Below are 26,053 nucleotides of genomic sequence, written 5' to 3'. Positions count from 1 at the left end.
TTATGATTAAAATAAAAGGACTTAAGAAAATATTACCTCCTCTCATTTTACAATTTTTAAATTCAAAGTTTACGATGTTGTGAGCACAGTCACATTCGGTTCACATCACTATATACGTATTTCAAAGATGTATATTTAATCATCAACTTGTACTTGAGTTGTTAAGTTAGGAACCAGTTTACATGAAAGTAATTCACAGAATTCGGAGGAAAGCCAAAAAGCTTGACTTAACGTTTTTTTTTTTAAAGAAGTCAAAACACTATGCAAAAGCAAACATTCAAAGAAAAGGTGTATTTACAAAGTCTTCAAAGAAAACAGGTGATTCGTTCAAAGCCTTGTAGCCAACGTAGCCTAGCTTGCTAATGTGAGATTACTAGCGTTTCAGTCCCAGCCGCTAGTCTTCTGAAAGAGACTGAGAAAGACCTGGGTACAATTATTATTATATTTTTTTACAGAAGAACATTCAGACATAAATGGAGTATGGTGTAGATTCGTCTTGTCTTTGTCAAGTAGAAAAGGGAATCGTTTTGGATCCTTTCGTAACGTTCATAATAACATTTCACCCGACTGTATACACCCCTGTAGAAGTTCTATTGAACCTTTTTTTATTTTTTTTATTTAACCAGGAAGTCCAAAATGACGTCAGAACAGAAGACCTCTTTTCCCCAAGGGAGTTTAGTCTTTAGCGGTACTGTCCCACGGGGAGAGACTTGAGGCAGGTGAAGCTGTTTGGGTACTTGGACAGCAGCACCGGGTTCCCATCCAACCTCACCTCCATCAGGTTGGGTCTTATGTAGTACGTGTTGTTGCCCTTGCAGAACGTCTCGAAGCTGATATCCGTGATGTTGTTGTTCTGTATGGTAGAGAGAAGATGGAAGACCAAAGTTTAGAATCATGATTACTCTAGGACCCTCCGATGGTGCCAACAAAACTATATGGGTCTCGCAGTCGGGATTAGAGTCGCAGTCGGGATTAGAGTCGCACAATTCTGGGAAATTTCCCAGAATTCTCATGTTTTTCAGAAATCCCATTTTGGAGGATTCCCGTCGAAATGATGAGGACGGTAAGTAGAGAGGGAATCCTCCAACTGAGTTAGCCTCTAACCAGGAAGTCAAAAAAACGTATGTGGTACTGACCTGCAGGTGGACAATACGGACGTTTTCCGGGATCACCGGTACAGCCTCCAGCGCATTGTCTCCCAGAAACAGGTTGATCAGCTTCTCCAGTTTCTGCATGGTGGAAACAGTGAGAGCAAAAATAAACCAGCATTTACAGTGCTTTGCAAAAGTATTCATGGATTTCTTCACGTTATTGTGTTTTACAAAGTGGGATTAAAATGGATTTACTTTGTAACTATCTACACTAAATATTCTGTAATGTCAAAGTGGGAGAAGTGGATGTGGATTATTTTTTTTTTTTCTAAGATAAATTAAAAAAATGGACAACTAAATATTCAGAAACCCCTTTTTTTCAGACAATCCTAAATTAGTTGAGGAGTAAAATTTGACTTAACAAATCACATAATAATACATTACTTAAGCTCACTGTGTGAAATAGTAGGGGTTTGACATGATTTGTTTTACATTCAACATCTGTAAGGACCCTCAGTCAAGTAGTGAATTTCAAGCACAGATTCAACTACAAAGACCAGGAAGTTTTTCGATAAAACCTCCATAAAGAAGGGCAGTGATTGGTAGATGGTTGAAACAATAACAAATCAGACATTGAGTATCTATTTAAGCATGGTCAAGTTAATAATTATGCTGTGGATGATTTCTTAAACCACCTAAAAACATCAAAGATACCGTCAACCTTCTGAACTTAGCTGCAGGACAGGAATGTAACCGCTCAGGGTTTTCACCATGAGACCATTTTGGGGGATTTTAAAAACAGTTACAGAGTTTAATGGCTGTGAAATGGAGAAAACTGAGGATGGATCAACAACATTATAGTTACTCCACGATAATGACTTAAAATAATACAAATATACAGTAAGAAATATTCCAAAACATGCATCTGGTATGCAACAAGGCACTAAAATAATACTGCAAAGGAATACTGTTTTTGGCCTAAATGCAAAGCCTTATGTTTGGGACAAATCCAACACATCGCTGAGTAACTGCCTCTTTAATTTCAAGCATGGTGGTGACTGCATCATGGGATGGGGTATGCATGACATCGGAGAAGGACTAGGGAGTTTTTCAGGATAAAAATAAATGAGATGTGGCTAAGCACAGGCAAAATCCTATAGGAAAACCTTCTTCCTGTCTACTTTACACCAGCATCTGTGAGATGAATTCAACTTTCAGGTGGACAATAAGGCCAAATCTACACTGGAGTTGCTTACCAAGAAGTCATTGAATGTTCCTGAGTGGCCAAGTTAGTTTTGACTTAAATCGGCTTGAAAATCTATGGCAAGACTGTCTAGCCATGATCCCCCCCCCCCCAACATCTTGAAAGAGCTTGGAAGAATTTTGAAAAGAATAATGGCCAAATATGTCCAGACTAACCCAAGAACACTCACGGCTGTAATGACTCTTATAGACCAACCCAAGAAGACTCACGGCTGTAATGACTCTTATAGACTAACCCAAGAAGACTCACGGCTGTAATGACTCTTATAGACCAACCCAAGAAGACTCACGGCTGTAATGACTCTTATAGACCAACCCAAGAAGACTCACGGCTGTAATGACTCTTATAGACTAACCCAAGAAGACTCACGGCTGTAATGACTCTTATAGACTAACCCAAGAAGACTCACGGCTGTAATGACTCTTATAGACTAACCCAAGAAGACTCACGGCTGTAATGACTCTTATAGACTAACCCAAGAAGACTCACGGCTGTAATGACTCTTATAGACTAACCCAAGAAGACTCACGGCTGTAATGACTCTTATAGACTAACCCAAGAAGACTCACGGCTGTAATGACTCTTATAGACTAACCCAAGAAGACTCACGGCTGTAATGACTCTTATAGACTAACCCAAGAAGACTCACGGCTGTAATGACTCTTATAGACTAACCCAAGAAGACTCACGGCTGTAATGACTCTTATAGACCAACCCAAGAAGACTCACGGCTGTAATGACTCTTATAGACCAACCCAAGAAGACTCACGGCTGTAATGACTCTTATAGACCAACCCAAGAAGACTCACGGCTGTAATGACTCTTATAGACCAACCCAAGAAGACTCACGGCTGTAATGACTCTTATAGACTAACCCAAGAAGACTCACGGCTGTAATGACTCTTATAGACCAACCCAAGAAGACTCACGGCTGTAATGACTCTTATAGACCAACCCAAGAAGACTCACGGCTGTAATGACTCTTATAGACCAACCCAAGAAGACTCACGGCTGTAATGACTCTTATAGACTAACCCAAGAAGACTCACGGCTGTAATGACTCTTATAGACCAACCCAAGAAGACTCACGGCTGTAATGACTCTTATAGACCAACCCAAGAAGACTCACGGCTGTAATGACTCTTATAGACCAACCCAAGAAGACTCACGGCTGTAATGACTCTTATAGACTAACCCAAGAAGACTCACGGCTGTAATGACTCTTATAGACCAACCCAAGAAGACTCACGGCTGTAATGACTCTTATAGACTAACCCAAGAAGACTCACGGCTGTAATGACTCTTATAGACCAACCCAAGAAGACTCACGGCTGTAATGACTCTTATAGACCAACCCAAGAAGACTCACGGCTGTAATGACTCTTATAGACTAACCCAAGAAGACTCACGGCTGTAATGACTCTTATAGACCAACCCAAGAAGACTCACGGCTGTAATGACTCTTATAGACTAACCCAAGAAGACTCACGGCTGTAATGACTCTTATAGACTGACCCAAGAAGACTCACGGCTGTAATGACTCTTATAGACCAACCCAAGAAGACTCACGGCTGTAATCAATGCCAAAGGAGTTTCTAACATGTATTGACTCATGGAGCTGAATACATATGCAGCCACTACGTTTTTGTTATAAAATGTTATATATATTTCGACTACAGAGTATTTTGTTCAGATTGTTGACCAACAAAAAAAAAAAAGGATATTCACAGAATTTTAATCCCACCTTGTAATTCGAAAAAGAAAATGTGCAGAAATCCAGAGGGGTCAGGGGATTTGTCCAGGCAAAGCTCAAATCAGCCACCTAATGTGCCTCAGTGGCTATGTACCTTTTAGGTGCTTGTCAAGCCTGACGAAACAATGCACTCAATAAAAGCAGCCAGGAAATCTATCTGTATTTCATGTCCTTTCCACTGTACCTTGAAGGCGTTCGCCTTGACCCCTTTGGTTTTGAGCCGGTTGTGGTTGGCGTTAAAGGTGGTGAGCTTGCCGGGTAGCATGGGCAGCTTGACAAGTTGGTTCTCAGCCAGATTGAGTTCCTCCAGCAGGGTCAGTTTAGAGAACGCTCCTTCCTCAATCTCTGAGATCAGGTTCCCCGTTAGGTCGATTCTCTTCAGAGTCACTGAGGAAGAAAACCACCCCCCCCCCACAAAAAAAACAACCTAGAATTATAATATAAGTTAGATCTTTTGATTTTTTTTTTTACTCAATCTAGATTTAGAATAAACACACGTCGGGTCATTGACGTAGAATGAATTAGAACTTAATTGTCCATTTTGGAGGTTACAAACTGCAGTATTGTTGTTTTCTGTTAACACAACACTACTAAGCTTTAGGCCTAGCTCTCATAGATCAAGTGAGTTACACAATATTTAGATTTGGTCTGCCCACATGTACGCGCCAGACACATGCATCTTCCTTCTGACAGTTAGGCCTTTTTTGTTTAAACTTCTGCGTTGTAAATGTAAAGACAAGATGGAGACCTGGAAGAGTTTGCCCCCCCCCCCCAAAAAAAAATACATCTCGTCAGCTTTTAAATCTAGCTGTGTTTTTACTTATATCAGTGGAGGGCCTGGCCTGGAGGGGGGCCAGGAGGGCCGAGCCTGGAGGGCCTGGAGGGGGCCCGCATAACATCCACAAATATATCCAACTAAAAGAAGCATTTATATATCCACCATATGTCTACAGACCCTCCTCAATGCCATGAAAATGTCCATTTTTTAAATCTTTTTATTTCTTAATTTCCTGAATGAATTTTCCTCAACATGGTTGTCTTCCAGCTAGTGTATTAGGGAGACTGTGGGAAGAATGTTTGATAAGACAGCAAGCCAAAGGAAACCTGAAAGACAGAATCACCTAAGCAAAGTACTGTACATTTTTCCCAAAGTTCCCATGTTTTTATAAATCCCAGTTGAAGTGATATCTGGTTTCTTAAGGTAATAAGCAGGCAGGAAATTCTCCAACTAGGAATCATTCAACCCGGGATATCTGGAGGAGAAAAAAAACCCCCGTAAATTCAGAACTGTGGGGAAAGTTCCCCCTGAATGTTTCACCCCCCCCCCCCCCCCCCATACCGATATCTGCAAAGTCTTTATTGGTGATCTTCTTGATTTTGTTATAGCGTGCGTAGAGGTAGGCAGTCTCCTTGGGCAGGGTGGGCACAGCAGTCATCTCTGGGACGACCTCCTCACAGTACACAGAGCCGGTCAGACACACACACAGCAGGCATGTTGGCAGCTCTGGAGACACAGAATGAATTTCATTGTTTTTATTTGATTTTATTTAGATGTCCAGCCGTATCATTATCATTTATCTTTTTGTAGAAATGATTCTGAAATGATTTATTCATTTACAATAGCACTGGCTATGGTTGTCTAAACTGTTCACATGTTGGGTGTGTTAGTTTAACAACATGGTCAATGCTCCTCTAGAAGCCAAGTCCTGGTAACCCGGATATCATGGCTCTAGAAGCCAAGTCCTGGTAACCCGGATATCATGGCTCTAGAAGCCAAGTCCTGGTAACCCAGATATCATGGCTCTAGAAGCCAGGTCCTGGTAACCCGGATGTCATGGCTGTAGAAGCCAGGTCCTGGTAACCCAGATATCATGGCTGTAGAAGCCAAGTCCTGGTAACCCGGATATCATGGCTGTAGAAGCCAAGTCCTGGTAACCCGGATATCATGGCTGTAGAAGCCAGGTCCTGGTAGCCCAGATATCATGGCTCTAGAAGCCAAGTCCTGGTAACCCGGATATCATGGCTCTAAAAGCCAAGTCCTGGTAGCCCAGATATCATGGCTGTAGAAGCCAAGTCCTGGTAACCCGGATATCATGGCTGTAGAAGCCAAGTCCTGGTAACCCGGATATCATGGCTGTAGAAGCCAAGTCCTGGTAACCCGGATATCATGGCTCTAGAAGCCAAGTCCTGGTAACCCGGATATCATGGCTCTAGAAGCCAAGTCCTGGTAACCCGGATATCATGGCTCTAGAAGCCAAGTCCTGGTAGCCCAGATATCATGGCTGTAGAAGCCAAGTCCTGGTAACCCGGATATCATGGCTCTAGAAGCCAAGTCCTGGTAGCCCAGATATCATGGCTGTAGAAGCCAAGTCCTGGTAACCCGGATATCATGGCTGTAGAAGCCAGGTCCTGGTAGCCCAGATATCATGGCTCTAGAAGCCAAGTCCTGGTAACCCGGATATCATGGCTCTAGAAGCCAAGTCCTGGTAGCCCAGATATCATGGCTGTAGAAGCCAAGTCCTGGTAACCCGGATATCATGGCTCTAGAAGCCAAGTCCTGGTAACCCGGATATCATGGCTGTAGAAGCCAAGTCCTGGTAACCCGGATGTCATGGCTCTAGAAGCCAAGTCCTGGTAACCCGGATATCATGGCTGTAGAAGCCAAGTCCCGGTAACCCGGATGTCATGGCTCTAGAAGCCAAGTCCTGGTAACCCGGATATCATGGCTCTAGAAGCCAAGTCCTGGTAACCCAGATATCATAGGTGCCTCTGTTACTATAATGGAGGATATAGCCAAGCAGTGAGGTTTCTCTCCTCTAAGTAATGCTTTTAAAAAGCTCAGCTGCTGCCTGCTGTATAGAGTAGACAACATGGTCCTGAGCAGACCTGGGTTCAAATACCAGGACACTGGAGAGGAGGCAGGGAGGGTAGGAGAGGAGGTAGGAGAGGAGGCAGGCAGGCAGGGAGGGAGGGAAGGAGGGTAGGAGAAGAGGCAGGGAGGGTAGGAGAGGAGGTAGGAGAGGAGGCAGGGATGGAGGGAAGGAGGGTAGGAGAAGAGGCAGAGAGAGGTAGGAGAGGAGGTAGGGCAGGAGAGTAGGAGAGGAGGCAGGGAGGGAGGGAAGGAAGGTAGGAGAAGAGGCAGGGAGGGAGGGAAGGAGGGTAGGAGAGGAGGCAGGGAGGGAGGGAAGGAGGGTAGCAGAGGAGGCAGAGAGAGGTAGGAGTGGAGGTAGGGAAGGAGAGTAGGAGAGGAGGGAGGGATGGTAGGAGGGTAGAAGAAGAGGCAGGGAGGGCGGGTAGGAGAGGAGGTAGGGAAGGAGGGTAGGAGAGGAGGCAGTGAGAGGTAGGGGAGGAGGGTAGGAGAGGAGGTAGGGAGGGAAGGAGGGTAGGAGGAGAGGCAGGGAGGGAGGTTAGGAGAGGAGGCAGTGAGAGGTAGGGAAGGAGGGTAGGAGAGGAGGCAGTGAGAGGTAGGGAAGGAGGGTAGGAGAAGAGGCAGGGAGGGAAGGAGGGTAGGTGGAGAGGCAGGGAGGGAGGTTAGGAGAGGAGGCAGTGAGAGACAACGGAAGAAGAGGCATGTAGGACTGTTGTCTTACCTGAGGCGTCACCCCCAGCTGGGGCGTTGTCTGGTTCATCAGCAGGCAGGAACACCATGCTGGAGTCATAGTCCTCTCCCAGCCACAACGCTGCTGCCACTCTCTAGTGGAGGATATAATAACACTGTTAGGGTTAACACTGTAGAGTGACACTGTAAGGGTTAACACTGTAGAGTGACACTGTAAGGGTTAACACTGTAGAGTGACACTGTAAGGGTTAACACTGTAGACTGACACGGTTAGGGGTAACACTGTAGAGTGACACTGTAAGGGTTAACACTGTAGACTGACACTGTTAGGGGTAACACTGTAGACTGACACTGTAAGGGTTAACACTGTAGACTGACACTGTAAGGGTTAACACTATAAGGGTTAACACTGTAAGGGGTAACACTGCAGAGTGACACTGTTAGGGTTAACACTGCAGAGTGACACTGTTAGGGTTAACACTGCAGAGTAACACTGCAGAGTGACACTGTTAGGGGTAATACTGCAGAGTAACTTTTTATTTATTTATTTATTTAACCTTTATTTAACCAGGAAGGGCTCATTTGAAATCTCTTTTTCAAGAGCGTCCTGGCCAAGATAGGCAGCGCCAAGTCATTACACAATTACATCCAGACAACATGGAAAAACTACAAGTAATCTAGTAAAAACCAATAGAATTCACAAGAGTATAACAAAATCATAAAACAGCAAATTAAAAACATTGACAGGTCAGGGAATCAGCCTCAAAATCCTTCGTCAGTGATTTAAAAACATCAATCGGGACGAGTTCTTCCAGTTTAACAGTATTTTGTAAGGCGTTCCAAGCCGATGGCGCAGAGTACATAAAAGCCCTTTTACCAAATTCAGTTCGGACATTTGGAACAGTTAGCAGGATAAAGTCCAGCGAACGAAGAGAGTACCCACCACATTTCTGAACAATAAAAATGCCCAAATAAAAAGGTAGTAAACCCAAAATGGCTTTGTAAATAGAAATATATCAGTGACTGAGCCTACGAGTGACTAGAGAAGGCCAGCCAACCCTGGTATACAAAGTGCAGTGGTGCGGAAGGGTTTTGCAGTTTTAAAATAAATCTCAAAGTGCCATGGTAAAGGGTGTCAATTGATCTCAAACACTGAGCGGAAGGATTCATATATAAAATATCCCCATAGTCTAGTAAAGGCATAAATGTAGCTGATACTACCCTCCTCCTGGCTTCAAAAGAAAAACAGGCCTTATTCCTAAAATAAAATCCCAATTTCATCTTCAATTTTTTTGCAAGTTGTTGAATATGCAATTTTAAAGAGAGGCCGTCATCAATTAAAATTCCCAGATATTTATATGAGGTTACAACCTCAATCTCCTTGCCCTGACAGGTAGTAATAGGTGAAAGGTTCAGAGATCTATTTCTTGCTTTAGAAAACACCATTAGTTTAGTTTTGTCAGTATTGAGGATAAACTTCAATTGACATAAGGTATGTTGAACAGTATAAAAAGCCGTTTGCAAGTTCTGGAAAGCTTTTGTGAGAGACGAGGCACAACAATAAATAACAGTATCATCAGCATAAAAGTGAAGTTGCGCATTTTACAATTTTTTTTTCTAAATTATTTATATAAATAGTGAATAAGAGGGGACCAAGTACAGAGCCCTGGGGCACACCATTACAGACAGACAATTTAACAGACATGAGCCCATCAAATTGAGTGCACTGAGTTTTATCAGACATATAGTTAGCAAACCATGCAACTGCATGCTCCGAAAGACCTACACTCGACAATCTCTGCCTCCAGTATAGCATGATCAACTGTGTCATAAGCCTTAAAGAGATCAATAAAAAGTGAGACACAGTGCTGTTTTTTTGTCAGGGGTTTCAGTGATATCATTTAAAACCGTCATGGCTGCTGTAATTGTGCTATGCTTCTTCCTGAAGCCCGATTTTGGTATGTTGATAAAATAGAGTTAGTATATAAAAACTATTTTAGCTGTTCACTCACAAGGGTTTCAAGTATTTTCACCAGGGGTGACAGCTTTGAGATTGGCCTATAATTATTTAAAAGAGTTTTAAAAAGTGGTAGGACAAATGCTGATTTCCAGATCTTTGGAATTTCATTACATTTCAGAGTTAAATTGAACAGATGCGTAAGTGGTACAGCTATGAAATCAGCTGCCAGATTTTAAAAAGCAGGGATCCAGAAGATCGGGACCTGCAGGTTTTCTCTGATCTAAGGATTTCAGGGCTTTATGTACCACCTGCACTGAGAATGGCAAAAAGCTTAAAGTTTGACCAGCTCTCACTGGTTCATCCACACAGGGTTGTACAGAGACAGAGGACACTGAATCAAACAGCCTACCAGATGATACAAAGTGCTGATTTTGAAACAATTCAGCATTTCAGTTTAGTCAAATACAGCAACAGAGTCCTTCAATACACATGACGGTAATTCATTAACATCCCTGTTTCCAGACATAGACTTTAATAGCCTTCCAAAACTTTCTAGGATAATTCAGGTTATCAGTGGTAACAGTGGTAACACTGTTAGGATTAACACTGTAGAGTAACACTGTTAGGATTAACACTGTAGAGTAACACTGTTAGGATTAACACTGTAGAGTAACACTGTTAGGATTAACACTGTAGAGTAACACTGTTAGGATTAACACTGTAGAGTAACACTGTTAGGATTAACACTGTAGAGTAACACTGTTAGGATTAACACTGTAGAGTAACACTGTTAGGATTAACACTGTAGAGTAACACTGTTAGGATTAACACTGTAGAGTAACACTGTTAGGATTAACACTGTAGAGTAACACTGTAAGGATTAACACTGTAGAGTAACACTGTAAGGGGTAACACTGTAGAATAACACTGTTAGGATTAACACTGTAGAGTGACACTGTTAGGATTAACACTGTAGAGTAACACTGTTAGGATTAACACTGTAGAGTAACACTGTAAGGGGTAACACTGTAGAATAACACTGTTAGGATTAACACTGTAGACCGACACTGTTAGGGGTAACACTGTAGACTGACACTGTAGAGTAACACTGTTAGGATTAACACTGTAGAGTGACACTGTTAGGATTAACACTGTAGAGTAACACTGTTAGGATTAACACTGTAGAGTAACACTGTAAGGGGTAACACTGTAGAATAACACTGTTAGGATTAACACTGTAGACCGACACTGTTAGGGGTAACACTGTAGACTGACACTGTAGAGTAACACTGTTAGGATTAACACTGTAGACCGACACTGTTAGGGTTAACACTGTTAGGGGTAACACTGTAGAGTAACACTGTTAGGATTAACACTGTAGACCGACACTGTTAGGGGTAACACTGTAGAGTAACACTGTTAGGGGTAACAGTGCAGAGTGACACTGTTAGGATTAACACTGTTAGGGGTAACACTGTAGAGTAACACTGTTAGGATTAACACTGTAGATTAACACTTAGGGTTAACACTGTAGAGTGACACTGTTAGGGTTAACACTGTAGAGTGACACTGTTAGGGGTAACAGTGCAGAGTGACACTGTTAGGATTAACACTGTTAGGGGTAACACTGTAGAGTAACACTGTTAGGGGTAACACTGTAGAGTAACACTGTTAGGATTAACACTGTAGATTAACACTGTTAGGGTTAACACTGTAGAGCGACACTGTTAGGGTTAACACTGTAGAGTGACACTGTTAGGGTTAACACTGTAGAGTAACACTGTTAGGGGTAACACTGTAGACTGACACTGTTAGGGGTAACACTGTAGAGTAACACTGTTAGGATTAACACTGTAGATTAACACTGTTAGGGTTAACACTGTAGAGTGACACTGTTAGGGTTAACACTGTAGAGTGACACTGTTAGGGGTAACACTGTAGACTGACACTGTTAGGGGTAACACTGTAGAGTAACACTGTTAGGATTAACACTGTAGATTAACACTGTTAGGGTTAACACTGTAGAGTGACACTGTTAGGGTTAACACTGTAGAGTGACACTGTTAGGGTTAACACTGTAGAGTAACACTGTTAGGATTAACACTGTAAGGGTTAACACTGTTAGGGGTAACACTGTAGAGTAACACTGTTAGAATTAACACTGTAGAGTAACACTGTTAGGATTAACACTGTAGAGTAACACTGTTAGGATTAACACTGTTAGGACTAACACTGTAGAGTAACACTGTAGAGTAACACTGTTAGGATTAACACTGTAGAGTAACACTGTTAGGATTAACACTGTTAGGATTAACACTGTAGAGTAACACTGTTAGGATTAACACTGTAGAGTAACACTGTTAGGATTAACACTGTAGAGTAACACTGTTAGGATTAACACTGTAGAGTAACACTGTTAGGATTAACACTGTTAGGATTAACACTGTAGAGTAACACTGTAGCGTAACACTGTTAGGATTAACACTGTAGAGTAACACTGTAGAGTAACACTGGTAGGATTAACACTGTAGCGTAACACTGTTAGGATTAACACTGTTAGGATTAACACTGTAGAGTAACACTGTTAGGGGTAACACTGTAGCGTAACGCACACTGTCAGGGATTCAGGGCCTGGTTTCCGATAGCGACAGAATGTTAGGTTTACAAGTGTTTTAACGATGCATCTTTCCTACAACGTCCCGAAGATGTAACCTGCTGTTTTCCAGAACACCACGGAGAGCGAGACGGCCACTAAGTGCGTCGTTTATTCAAATGCTTAACCCAATATATCCCAGATTTGGCCCATCATTGTGCACGTGTTAGGCTACACATCATGAAATATGATAAGAATAGGCTTATAGCTTTACTGTTGACCTTCTAATGTAGTCATCTCGGGTTTTAATATGAAGCATATTTTTTTTTTATACGTTGGTTGTTCGTATCAAATGCAAAGACATTGGCAATTTTAGTTTTATTTAAAAAAAAATTACGCCGTCACAGAGAGAGGGATAAACCATGTGCTTGTAGGTTTTAGCGGAGATCTGCTTTCAATAATAGTGATGCGGGAGGTAAAAAAAAAAAAAAGGCTGTTATACAAGTGGCTCGAGGCTCGTTAGATTACGAGCCTCAGACCACTTGCGAGCGATTTTTTATTTTAATTTTTTTACGAGCGTTTTCAAGTGCAAAGTTAAAAAATGTTTATAATAAAAATGTTTTTTTTTTAGGAAACAGCTTGGAAATTTAACGGTGCTCCTACGAATGTTCTAAGGAAGTACTTAGTCTTAAGATGCTTTTGAGAAACAAGGCCGTGGACAGGAAACACGTGCAACTTTCAGTTCATATGGTACATTTTGCAGCAAGTAGACAGACCCGTGAAGACAAGACACTTATTCACACTGTTTGTCTCATCGCTTGCTTTTGTATTTGGCAGAGCACCGTCATACAATCTCCATCTTCTCCAGTAATCCGGCAGCTTTTGTTACCATGGTTACCCTTTTTTGTAAGAATTTTAAATAATAACATATTTCGATGTCAGACACACTAAAGAGAAGTTGCGTATTTTAAACCCTGCTCTCCAGGTGTCCTGCCCGCTGCCTCAATAAAATAATGACTCTTCCCCCATGTCCATGAGATCTGTTTTAACCCTGAACTATTATCGCCACTGGTTGTCAACTGGTGTGGAGCCCAGCAGAGTGTAGCAGGCAGCAGTCAGGCTTTTCCAGGTGTTCAACTGCCTACTGAAATAATGAACTTCTCCAGGCTCTGACCCCTGACCCCTTGGCAGCTGTAGAAGGTCTGCTGTTTGGATAGGAGTTCTTCAGACTGGAAGCGATTCTCCATTCTGCTGATGTTTTGGAATGTTACCTAACCATTGTAGGAATATTCAAAAGGAATGTTGTGTTTGCTTGGTGGTCCCTGAGCTTTAACCCCCTTTGGCTTCAGAACCAGGGGCTGCTGTTTGGATGGGAGCTCTTCAGACTGGAATCAACCTAAGTTCCATTCGGTTCTGCTGGAGCCTTGGAATGTAAGCATACGTAATGTTCACAGAACATTCAAGACCTGAGCTTTTGGGTCCCTTGGCAGGAGGAGAAGGGTGGCCCCTTGGCAGGAGGAGAAGGAGGCAGGAGGAGAAGGATGGCCCCTTGGCAGGAGGAGAAGGAGGCAGGAGGAGCAGGATTGCCCCTTGGCAAGAGGAGAAGGATGGACCCTTGGCAAGAGGAGAAGGGTGGCCCCTTGGCAGGAGGAGAAGGGTGGCCCCTTGGCAGGAGGAGAAGGGTGGCCCCTTGGCAGGAAGAGAAGGGTGGCCCCTTGGCAGGAGGAGAGGGGTGGCCCCTTGGCAGGAGGAGAGGGGTGGTCCCTTGGCAGGAGGAGAAGGGTGGCCCCTTGGCAGGAAGAGAAGGGTGGCCCCTTGGCAGGAAGAGAAGGGTGGCCCCTTGGCAGGAGGAGAAGGGTGGCCCCTTGGCAGGAGGAGAAGGGTGGCTTCTTGGCAGGAGGAGAAGGGTGGCCCCTTGGCAGGAGGAGAAGGAGGCAGGAGGAGAAGGATTTCTCCTTGGCAAGAGGAGAAGGATGGACCCTTGGCAAGAGGAGAAGGATGGCCCCTTGGCAGGAGGAGAAGGGTGGCCCCTTGGCAGGAGGAGAAGGGTGGCCCCTTGGCAGGAGGAGAAGGGTGGCCCCTTGGCAGGAGGAGAAGGGTGGCCCCTTGGCAGGAGGAGAAGGGTGGCCCCTTGGCAGGAGGAGAAGGGTGGCCCCTTGGCAGGAGGAGAAGGGTGGCCCCTTGGCAAGAGGAGAAGGGTGGCTTCTTGGCAGGAGGAGAAGGGTGGCCCCTTGGCAGGAGGAGAAGGGTGGCCCCTTGGCAGGAGGAGAAGGGTGGCCCCTTGGCAGGAGGAGAAGGAGGCAGGAGGAGAAGGATTTCTCCTTGGCAAGAGGAGAAGGATGGACCCTTGGCAAGAGGAGAAGGATGGCCCCTTGGCAGGAGGAGAAGGGTGGCCCCTTGGCAGGAGGAGAAGGGTGGCCCCTTGGCAGGAGGAGAAGGGTGGCCCCTTGGCAGGAGGAGAAGGGTGGCCCCTTGGCAGGAGGAGAGGGGTGGCCCCTTGGCAGGAGGAGAGGGGTGGTCCCTTGGCAGGAGGAGAAGGATGGCCCCTTGGCAGAAGGAGAAGGATGGCCCCTTGGCAGGAGGAGAAGGGTGGCCCCTTGGCAGGAGGAGAAGGGTGGCCCCTTGGCAAGAGGAGAAGGGTGGCCCCTTGGCAGGAGGAGAAGGATGGCCCTTTGGCAAGAGGAGAAGGGTGGCCCCTTGGCAGGAGGAGAAGGGTGGCCCCTTGGCAAGAGGAGAAGGGTGGCCCCTTGGCAGGAGGAGAAGGAGGCAGGAGGAAAAGGATGGCCCCTTGGCAGGAGGAGAAGGAGGCAGGAGGAGAAGGATTTCTCCTTGGCAAGAGGAGAAGGATGGACCCTTGGCAAGAGGAGAAGGGTGGCCCCTTGGCAGGAGGAGAAGGGTGGCCCCTTGGCAGGAGGAGAAGGGTGGCCCCTTGGCAGGAGGAGAAGGGTGGCCCCTTGGCAGGAGGAGAAGGGTGGCCCCTTGGCAGGAGGAGAAGGGTGGCCCCTTGGCAGGAGGAGAAGGATGGCCCCTTGGCAGAGAGACCAGGGGAGCTGTTTGTATGGGAGTTCTCTGGATTGGAACGTCAGTTCTGCTCCATTGGGACTGTGCTGGGACTCCATTGGGACTGTGCTGGGACTCCATTGGGACTGCGTTGGAACGTTACCTAACGTTGTAGGAACGTTTTTAATTTATTTAAGGATTATAAGTAGTAGACTGCTCCAGTTGGAGACAACATTACATACATTTACAAATGATTGAGGCTAAAACCAAAATAATACCCAATGGTTTATTTCCATCGTGGTCCTCTTTTGGCAAAAATATGTCAGGTTGGCAAGATTGACACGGTTCACTCCGATTTGACACGACGGTTCACTCCGATTTGACACGACGGTTCACTCCGATTTGACACCACGGTTCACTCCGATTTGACACGACGGTTCACTCCGATTTGACACGACGGTTCACATCCGATTTGACACCACGGTTCACTCTGATTTGACACGACGGTTCACATCCGATTTGACATGACGGTTCACTCCGATTTGACACGACGGTTCACTCCGATTTGACACCACGGTTCACTCCGATTTGACACGACGGTTCACTCCGATTTGACACGACGGTTCACATCCGATTTGACACGACGGTTCACATCCGATTTGACACGACGGTTCACATCCGATTTGACACGACGGTTCACTCCGATTTGACACCACGGTTCACTCCGATTTGACACCACGGTTCACATCCGATTTGACACGACGGTTCACATCCGATTTGACACCACGGTTCACTCCGATTTGACACGACGGTTCACTCCGATTTGACACGACGGTTCACATCCGATTTGACACGACGGTTCACTCCGATTTGACACCACGGTTCACTCCGATTTGACACGGTTCATTCAATGCAACGTATTTGGCCTCTTGGTAGCAGATAAGAAACCTCCGTTGTCCTCTATTGGAACGTTCCCTTCGTAGCTTCAACCCCGCAGCGCACACACACCAACTGATTGATGTGACTGCTGAATAATGTTATTTCCCCCCCCCCCCCCTCTTGCTTTGTTTTCTCTATATGTCCATATTATCTTTGATAAGCTACCCAGGAAACGGCTGAATATAGCCCATATTACTATATGTAGCCTTAGAAATAAGGTTCATGAAATCAATAACTAGCTAACATCAGATGACATTCATATATTAGCCATTTCTAAGACTCACTTAGTTAATTCCTTTGATACAGCAGTAGCAATACAAGGACATAACATCTATAGAAGAGACAGGAATGCTTATGGGGGAGGTGTTGCTGTATATATTCACAGCCATATCCCTGTAATGCTTAGAGAAGATCTTATGTCAAGTGTTATTGAAGTGTTGTGGTTGCAGGTTCACTTGGCACATCTAAAGCCTTTTCCTTTGGGGTGTTGCTATAGGCCACCAAGTGCTAACAGTCAGTATCTAAATAATATGTGTGAAATGCTTGATAGTGTATGTGATGTAAACAGAGAGGTCTACTTTCTTGGGGACCTGAATATCAACTGGTTTTCATCAAGCTGTCCGCTCAAGAGGAAGCTTCTTACTGTAACCAGTGCCTGTAATCTGGTTCAGGGTATTAATCAACCTACCAGGGTGGTTACAAACACTACAGGAACAAGATCATCCACATGTATCGATCACATTTGTACTAATACTGTAGAACTTTGTTCTGAAGCTGTATCCGTACCCATTGGATGCAGTGATCACAATATAGTGGCTATATCCAGGAAAGACAAAGTTCCAACAGCTGGTGCCTAAAATAGTGTATAAGAGATTATACACAACAGATTTTTTTTTTTTTTTTTCAGACTCTTATGTGGAGGATGTTAAAAAATAATTGTTGGTCTGATGTGATTAATGAGGAGCATCCAGATGCTGCACTTGATGAATTTATGAAATTGCTTCTTCCAATTATTGATAAACAAGCACCTGTTAAGAAACTGACAGAAATGTTATGGCTCCGTGGATTGGTGAGAAATTTAAAAACTGTATGGTTAAAAGAGATTGGGGCAAAAAGGAGTGGCAAATAAGTCTGGCTGCACATCTGACTGGCTGCAAATTGAGAAATGATGTGACTAAACTCAACAAAGGAATAAGAAACTGTTTTATAATGCCCAAGATCAATGATATAAAGAATGACGGAAAACAAAAAAAATTAAGTACTTTAAATGAAATTATGGGCAGAAAGACAAATTCAACTCCATCTTTCATCGAATCAGATGGCTTATTCATCACAAAACCATTTGATGTTGCCAATTATTTTTTTTTAGGATTACTTCATAGGTAGAGGAAATGCCAAGAACAAACAGTGTGGGAGAGGTGGAAAAATTATTATTATAGATCAATAATGACAAACCTCCTGGCATTGACAACTTAGATGGAAAGCTACTGAGGGTGGGAGCTGACTCTAAAGCCACTCCAATCTATCATATCTTTAATCTGAGCCTAGAGGAAAGTCTTTGTCCTCAGGCCTGGAGGGAAGCCAAAGTCATTCCACTACCCAAGAGTGGTAAAGCCGGCCTTTACTAACAGCCGACCTATCAGCTTACTGCCGACACTTAGCAAACTGTTGGAAAAAATAGTGTTTGACCAAATACAAAGCTATTTGTCTCTAAACAAATTAACAGACTTTCAGCATGCTTATAGAGAAGGGCACCCAACATGTACTGCACTGACACATGACTGATGATTGGTTGAAAGAAATTGATAATAAGATTGTGGGAGCTGTACTGTTAGATTTCAGTGGCGCCTCTGATTAATAATGACCTTAAAACCTGTTGGGGCTCGGGGGCAGTATTGAGAAATTTTGAAAAAAACATGTGCCCATTTTTAACTGCCTCCTACACCAACTCAGAAGCTAGGATATGCATATTATTAACACATTCGGATAGAAAACACTCTGAATTTTCTAAAACAGTTTGAATGGTGTCTGTAAGTATAACAAAACTCATATTGCAGGCAAAAACCTGTGAAAAATAGATAAAAAAAATGTGAATTTTGTGACTGTACTATTTAGTGTCATTGTTTTATAGATACCATAGTGAGAAAGGATTCATTTCGCAACACCTACGGCTTCCACTAGATGTCAACGATCTTTATAAAGATGTTTGAAGCGTCTATGATAAACAGAGAGCAAATTAGAATGCAAGGAAGTTGACATGTCATCACTTCATTTTTTGGCGCCTGCGCATAAATCTGAGAAGCGTGAGTTTGTCATTAATTGTTTATCAAGACATAGGATAGGTTGTGTGAAAATATTACTGATGTTTAACGTTAAAAATGGACCAAAAGATTAATGCTAAACAAGGTTTGACATGTTTGAACGAACGTAAATAGATTATTTACTAGGTTTTTTTAGCTTTTCGGCGTGATTTTACAACCCCCCCCACCACGTTTTGTGGGAGCATAATGAACGCTAACTACTTGGTGTTATTTGGACATAAATTATGAACTTTGTCAAAAGAAACCACATTTGTTCCGGACCTGGGATTCCTGGCAGTGCCTTCTGATGGAGATAATCAAAGGTAAGGGGATATTTACAATGTTATTATCGATATTAGATGATGCTAACTGTATAGCATAGCTTATTGTTCTTAGCATAGCACCCCGTTTATTGCAAAATGTGATTTCCCAGTAAAGTTATTTTGATATCTGGCCATTCGGTAGCAATTACGAGATGATAATATATTATTCTTTGAATGACAATATTATAATTTACCAATGTTTTCGAATAGTAATTTTGTTATGTTCACCGGAAGCATTTCAGAGAAGAAAAAAATCTGAATTTCACGCTACTGTAAAATGCTGTTTTTGGATATAAATATGAACTTGATGGAACAAAAAATGCATGTATTGTATAACATAATGTCCTAGGAGTGTCATCTGATGGAGATTGACAAAGGTTAGTGCATAATTCTAGCTGGTTTCTGCTTTTGGTGACGCCTGTCCTTGAATTGAAAATGGATGTTTGTACTTTTGTGGCTATGTACTGTCCTAACATAATCTAACTTTATGCTTTTGCAGTAAAGCCTCTTTGAAAATCGAACAATGTGGTTAGATTAAGGAGATGTTTATCTTTTAAATTGTGTAAAATAGTTGATTGTTTGAGAAATTGAAATTATTAGATTTTTGATGTTTTGAATTTCCAGCCTTGTTAGCAATCCCGACTCGGGGTTCATTGCTAACCTGTAGCCCCTGTTGTTGAGAAAACCAATGTGTTATGGCTTTTCAACCTCTGCCATATCGTTGATTCAGAGCTATTTATCTAATAGAATTCCAAAGGGTTTTCTTTAAGGAAGCGTCTCTAATGTTAAATATGTAAAGTGTGGTGTACCGCAGGGCAGCTCTTTAGGCCCTCTACTCTTTTCTATTTTTACCAATGACCTGCCGCTGGCATTAAACAAAGCATGTGTGTCCATGTATGCTGATGATTCAACCATATACGCATCAGCAACCACAGCTAATGAAGTCACTGAAACCCTTAACAAAGATTTGCAGTCTGTTTTGGAATGGGTGGCCAGTAATAAACTGGTCCTGAACATCTCTAAAACTAAGAGCATTGTATTTGGTACAAATCATTCCCTAAGTTCTAGACCTCAGCTGAATCTGGTAATGAATGGTGTGGCTGTTGAACAAGTTGAGGAGACTAAAATACTTGTTGTTACCTTAGATTGTAAACTGTCATGGTCAAAACATATAGATTCAATGGTTGTAATGGTCTTTATTTTTATTTATTTAACCTTTATTTATGATGGGGGAGAGGTCTGTCCGTAATAAAGAGATGCTCTGCTTTTTTTTGACAGCACACTCCACAAAGCAAGTCCTGCAGGCTCTAGTTTTGTCTAATCTTGATTGTGGTCCAGTCGTGTGGTCCAGTGCTGCAAGGAAATACCTAGTTAAGCTGCAGCTGGTCCAGAACAGAGCGGCATGTTCATAATTGTTATCAGATGGCTAATATGCATGCCAGTCTCTCTCTTGTTTCTATAAGAACCGTTTTGTTAGAAGTTCCAAAATAGTTTGCATAGTCAACTTGCACAAGGCATTGACCCCCACCAGGGGTCTTTTCACTGTCTCCAGGTCGAGAAGGAAGTGTACAGTATTGTGCAGAGCCATGAGTGCATGGAACTCCCCTCATAATCATATTTTAATTTCTTATTTAACCTTGTATTTAACTAGGCCTGTCTGTTAAAAATCTTCTTTACAATGATTTACAACAAATTCTTATTTACAACGTTTAGTGGCAGACTGACTGATTTTTACCTTGTCATCTCGGGGATTGGATCCAGCAACCTTTCGGTTACTGGCCCAACGCTCTAACCACTAGGCTACATGCTGGTTACTGGCCCAACGCTCTAACCACTAGGCTACCTGCTGGTTATTGGCCCAACGCTCTAACCACTAGGTTACCTGCTGGTTACTGGCCCAACGCTCTAACCACTAGGTTACCTGCTGGTTACTGGCCCAACGCTCTAACCACTAGGCTACCTGCTGGTTACTGGCCCAACGCTCTAACCACTAGGTTACCTGCTGGTTACTGGCCCAACGCTCTAACCACTAGGTTACCTGCTGGTTACTGGCCCAACGCTCTAACCACTAGGCTACCTGCTGGTTACTGGCCCAACGCTCTAACCACTAGACTACCTGCTGGTTACTGACCCAACGCTCTAACCACTAGGCTACATGCTGGTTATTGGCCCAACGCTCTAACCACTAGGTTACCTTTCGGTTACTGGCCCAACGCTCTAACCACTAGGTTACCTGCTGGTTACTGGCCCAACGCTCTAACCACTAGGTTACCTGCTGGTTACTGGCCCAACGCTCTAACCACTAGGTTACCTGCTGGTTACTGGCCCAACGCTCTAACCACTAGGCTACCTGCTGGTTACTAGCCCAACGCTCTAACCACTAGGTTACCTGCTGGTTACTGGCCCAACGCTCTAACCACTAGGTTACCTGCTGGTTACTGGCCCAACGCTCTAACCACTAGGCTACCTGCTGGTTACTGGCCCAACGCTCTAACCACTAGGCTACCTGCTGGTTACTGTCCCAACGATCTAACCACTAGGTTACCTGCTGGTTACTGGCCCAACGCTCTAATCACTAGGCTACCTGCTGGTTACTGGCCCAACGCTCTAACCACTAGGCTACCTGCTGGTTACTGGCCCAACGCTCTAACCACTAGGCTACCTGCTGGTTACTGGCCCAGCGCTCTAACCACTAGGCTACCTGCTGGTTACTGGCCCAACGCTCTAACCACTAGGCTACCTGCTGGTTACTGGCCCAACGCTCTAACCACTAGGTTACCTGCTGGTTACTGGCCCAACTCTCTAACCACTAGGCTACCTGCTGGTTACTGGCCCAACGCTCTAACCACTAGGCTACCTGCTGGTTACTGGCCCAACGCTCTAACCACTAGGCTACCTGCTGGTTACTGGCCCAACGCTCTAACCACTAGGCTACCTGCTGGTTACTGGCCCAACGCTCTAACCACTAGACTACCTGCTGGTTACTGGCCCAACGATCTAACCACTAGGTTACCTGCTGGTTACTGGCCCAACGCTCTAACCACTAGGCTACCTGCTGGTTACTGGCCCAACGCTCTAACCACTAGGCTACCTGCTGGTTACTGGCCCAACGCTCTAACCACTAGGTTACCTGCTGGTTACTGGCCCAACGCTCTAACCACTAGGTTACCTGCTGGTTACTGGCCCAACGCTCTAACCACTAGGTTACCTGCTGGTTACTGGCCCAACGCTCTAACCACTAGGTTACCTGCTGGTTACTGGCCCAACGCTCTAACCACTAGGCTACCTGCTGGTTACTGGCCCAACGCTCTAACCACTAGGCTACCTGCTGGTTACTGGCCCAACGCTCTAACCACTAGGCTACCTGCTGGTTACTGGCCCAACGCTCTAACCACTAGGCTACCTGCTGGTTACTGGCCCAACGCTCTAACCACTAGGCTACCTGCTGGTTACTGGCCCAACGCTCTAACCACTAAGCTACCTGCTGGTTACTGGCCCAACGCTCTAACCACTAAGCTACCTGCTGGTTACTGGCCCAACGCTCTAACCACTAAGCTACCTGCTGGTTACTGGCCCAACGCTCTAACCACTAGGCTACCTGCTGGTTACTGGCCCAACGCTCTAACCACTAGGTCGATTTGTTTATATAGCGCAAGTGAACAGCAAACCTGGTTAAAACAACAGATAAAGCAACACCTCACAGCACAACGCCTCTCCCCCATGTGACCTACTTGTTGTGTGTATGAACTGATAGACACACACACACACACACACACACACACACACACACACACACACACACACACACTACCTGTTCATGTTTTTAAATGTATGTAAATTGTAAAGAATTTTGTCTGTCTTTTTCATTATTTGTCTGACCCAATTAAGACTAGCTGTATCTGGCGTTGGCTAATGGGGATCAAAATAAGGTATTTTATTTGAAGTTGTAGGAACATTCCAGGAACGTTAACTGTTTTCTGGGTGAGCCCTAAGCTTCGGCCCCTTGGCAACAGGAGAAGCGTGGGCCCCTTGGCAACAGGAGCAGCAGGGCCCCTTGGCAACAGGAGGAGAAGCGTGGGCCCCTTGGCCAACAGGAGGAGAAGCGTGGGCCCCTTGGCAACAGGAGGAGCGGGGCCCCTTGGCAACAGGAGGAGCAGGGCCCCTTGGCAGGAGAAGCGTGGGCCCCTTGGCAACAGGAGGAGCAGGGCCCCTTGGCAGGAGGAGGAGCAGGGCCCCTTGGCAGGAGGAGAAGCGTGGGCCCCTTGGCGGCAGGAGGAGAAGCGTGGGCCCCTTGGCAACAGGAGCAGCGGGGCCCCTTGGCAACAGGAGCAGCGTGGGCCCCTTGGCAACAGGAGGAGCGTGGGCCCCTTAGCAACAGGAGGAGCGGGGCCCCTTGGCAACAGGAGCAGCGGGGCCCCTTGGCAACAGGAGCAGCGGGGCTCCTTGGCAACAGGAGGAGAAGCGTGGGCCCCTTGGCAACAGGAGGAGAAGCGTGGGCCCCTTGGCAACAGGAGGAGAAGCGTGGGCCCCTTGGCAACAGGAGGAGAAGCGTGGGCCCCTTGGCAACAGGAGGAGAAGCGTGGGCCCCTTGGCAACAGGAGGAGCGGGGCCCCTTGGCAACAGGAGGAGCGGGGCCCCTTGGCAACAGGAGGAGCGTGGGGCCCTTGGCAACTGGAGGAGCGGGGCCCCTTGGCAACAGGAGGAGCGTGGGGCCCTTGGCAACTGGAGGAGCGGGGCCCCTTGGCAACAGGAGGAGCGTGGGCCCCTTGGCAGCCAGACCGGGGCTGCTGTTTGGATGAGAGTTCTTCAGACTGGAACTTCCATTGTACTAGAGCAGCGGCAGAGCCTCCAGGGCCAGAGCCTCCAGGGCCAGAGCCTCCTGTAGCAGCAGCCCTGTCCCTACTCTGCTGACTAATCATTAATGAGTGTCTGGAGCTCTAGGCAGACCGACAGCCCAGCTGTTAGACGTAGACTGGGGGAGAGAGGAATTAAGACAGGGCCAATACGCTGACTCCTTCCAAATGGGGCTGCTTCCAATGAAATGGGACAGAGTCCAACGCTATGGTTTGATTTCTCAAATAAAGGGAAGAAAAGGAACTACTGGGATGTATTATTGCTGTAAGAATATGAATCAAAAGGTGGAACAATGAAATGCTACTGACAAACTAATGTAATGTTACTCAAGTCTTGGTGTAGATCAGTTGTTTATTGTTTACTAGTGTATGAATAAAACAATGTTTGCGTTTAAAAAAAAAAAAGAAAGTTGGATGTTCAAAAGGAAAGTGGATTATTAGTTTTCAAAGTATAAATCACAAATGTTTAAGGAAATTGATTTTGTAAATTATTTGTTACATAGTTAAAGATTATATATTGAATATAACATTTATCCTTTAATTGTATCATTAGAAAAATAATAATGACATTAACATTAAATAATAATATGACATTAAATAATAATATTATTAAATAATTAAATGATTTAATTGTATTATTATTAAATAAATCCCAGCTACAACCTGGCAAGATGTTTTTGAAATTACTTGATTTAATCAAACTATGAGCAGGTATATTTAAGAATTATAACTTATCATTAACCTCTTTTATTAATGATTTTACTATAGTTAGTCATTAATACTAGAAAATAAAACGTGATCAAGTCAGCTTATAAGCCTACCTTAGACCTCCTTGCGTCCAGATAGGCTTCTCTATTGGGCAGTACATCCTGTTGTTCCAGTCGGAGTGTTGATTCCTGGTTAAAGTGTTTCCCAGTTGAGCAGAGCACCCACGGCGACGGTATAAAGGACAAGAGTAATAATACTCTCAGAGTTCCCATCGTGTCCCTGTATGTGTTTGGTGTGTTCAGTAGCTGCTGGGGATAGTAGTAGTAGTAGTAGTAGTAGTGCTGGGCTATTTTCTCAGTGGCAGGTTGTGTGTAAAATGTGATCTGTCAAATCAGTATTTAAAGCCTGCACAAGTAGCTTCCAGGCGATTTCTTGAAGCACGGGAGAGTTTATGCAACAGACTTTAACTCTTTGGTTGCCAATTCAGAGAAACCTCTTCTCCACTCTGCTGCTGCTAGTCTGGTGGTGCTCTCTGCTGCTGCTAGTCTGGTGGTGCTCTCTGCTGCTGCTAGTCTGGTGGTGCTCTCTGCTGCTGCTAGTCTGGTGGTGCTCTCTGCTGCTGCTAGTCTGGTGGTGCTCTCTGCTGCTGCTAGTCTGGTGGTGCTCTCTGCTGCTGCTAGTCTGGTGGTGCTCTCTGCTGCTGCTGCTGCTGCTAGTCTGGTGGTGCTCTCTGCTGCTGCTGCTGCTAGTCTGGTGGTGCTCTCTGTTGCTGCTAGTCTGGTGGTGCTCTCTGCTGCTGCTGCTGCTAGTCTGGTGGTGCTCTCTGTTGCTGTTGCTGCTAGTCTGGTGGTGCTCTCTGCTGCTGCTGCTAGTCTGGTGGTGCTCTCTGCTGCTGCTGCTGCTAGTCTGGTGGTGCTCTCTGCTGCTGCTACTGCTAGTCTGGTGGTGCTCTCTGCTGCTGCTAGTCTGGTGGTGCTCTCTGCTGCTAGTCTGGTGGTGCTCTCTGCTGCTGCTGCTAGTCTGGTGGTGCTCTCTGCTGCTGCTAGTCTGGTGGTGCTCTCTGCTGCTGCTAGTCTGGTGGTGCTCTCTGTTGCTGCTGCTGCTAGTCTGGTGGTGCTCTCTGCTGCTGCTGCTGCTAGTCTGGTGGTGCTCTCTGTTGCTGCTAGTCTGGTGGTGCTCTCTGTTGCTGCTGCTGCTAGTCTGGTGGTGCTCTCTGCTGCTGCTGCTGCTAGTCTGGTGGTGCTCTCTGCTGCTGCTGCTGCTAGTCTGGTGGTGCTCTCTGCTGCTGCTAGTCTGGTGGTGCTCTCTGCTGCTGCTAGTCTGGTGGTGCTCTCTGCTGCTGCTAGTCTGGTGGTGCTCTCTGCTGCTGCTAGCACAGAAAAATATGCAGCATTACAATGCTCAAAAAGCTTAATCACTTTTACTGTGAAACTCTGGAGTTCTGGCTGATAACCACAAGTATTTAGTTGAGTGGAATGGGAGTCTGTGGTGGTCTTGGTAAAGTGTGTGTGTGTGTGTGTGTGTGTGTGTGTGTGTGTGTGTGTGTGGTGTTGGGAATGGCTGTGGCACCTTTTAGTAATAGCTCCAGCAATAACTGATTTATTTAGTATCTACTTTTACAAGCTGTTTTTCAAATCTGGTCGGTTCCCAGCTCTGGTCTGAGTAACGGGACATTATCTTATTAGAAATGGCACGTTATTATCCTTACAA

General features: G+C 45.0%; 2 protein-coding genes across 2 annotated transcripts in view; one reads left to right on the top strand and one right to left on the bottom strand.

The window, feature by feature from the left end:
* The window catches only part of cenpp (centromere protein P), a 191,083-nt gene that overhangs the window by 41,300 nt on the left and 123,730 nt on the right, over positions 1-26,053 (top strand). The window lies entirely within an intron of this gene.
* ogna (osteoglycin, paralog a) lies at positions 594-24,749 on the bottom strand. Its single transcript, XM_014168389.3, has 6 exons — positions 24,457-24,749; positions 7,699-7,801; positions 5,448-5,612; positions 4,293-4,495; positions 1,137-1,229; positions 594-853 (listed from the first exon to the last, which is right to left on the bottom strand). The coding sequence occupies exons 1-6, from the start codon at positions 24,613-24,615 to the stop codon at positions 683-685; spliced, it is 894 nt and encodes a 297-aa protein (XP_014023864.2). The 5' UTR covers positions 24,616-24,749; the 3' UTR covers positions 594-682.

Source organism: Salmo salar, chromosome 22 (genome assembly GCF_965601325.2).
Source record: "Salmo salar chromosome 22, fSalSal1, whole genome shotgun sequence".
In the NCBI taxonomy this organism is placed as follows: Eukaryota; Metazoa; Chordata; class Actinopteri; order Salmoniformes; family Salmonidae; genus Salmo; species Salmo salar.
Note: the sequence above shows the minus strand (reverse complement) of the source record. Positions and strands in the feature narration are given on the sequence as shown.

Coding starts and splice junctions, on each gene's coding strand:
- ogna (XM_014168389.3), bottom strand. CDS start 24,615: ATGGGAACTCTGAGAGTATTATTACTCTTGTCCTTTATACCGTCGCCG. Junction 5,613..7,698: donor AGCTGGGGGTGACGCCTCAG/GTAAGACAACAG, acceptor CTGTGTCTCCAG/AGCTGCCAACATGCCTGCTG. Junction 1,230..4,292: donor TCAAGGCGAACGCCTTCAAG/GTACAGTGGAAA, acceptor TCCACCATGCAG/AAACTGGAGAAGCTGATCAA.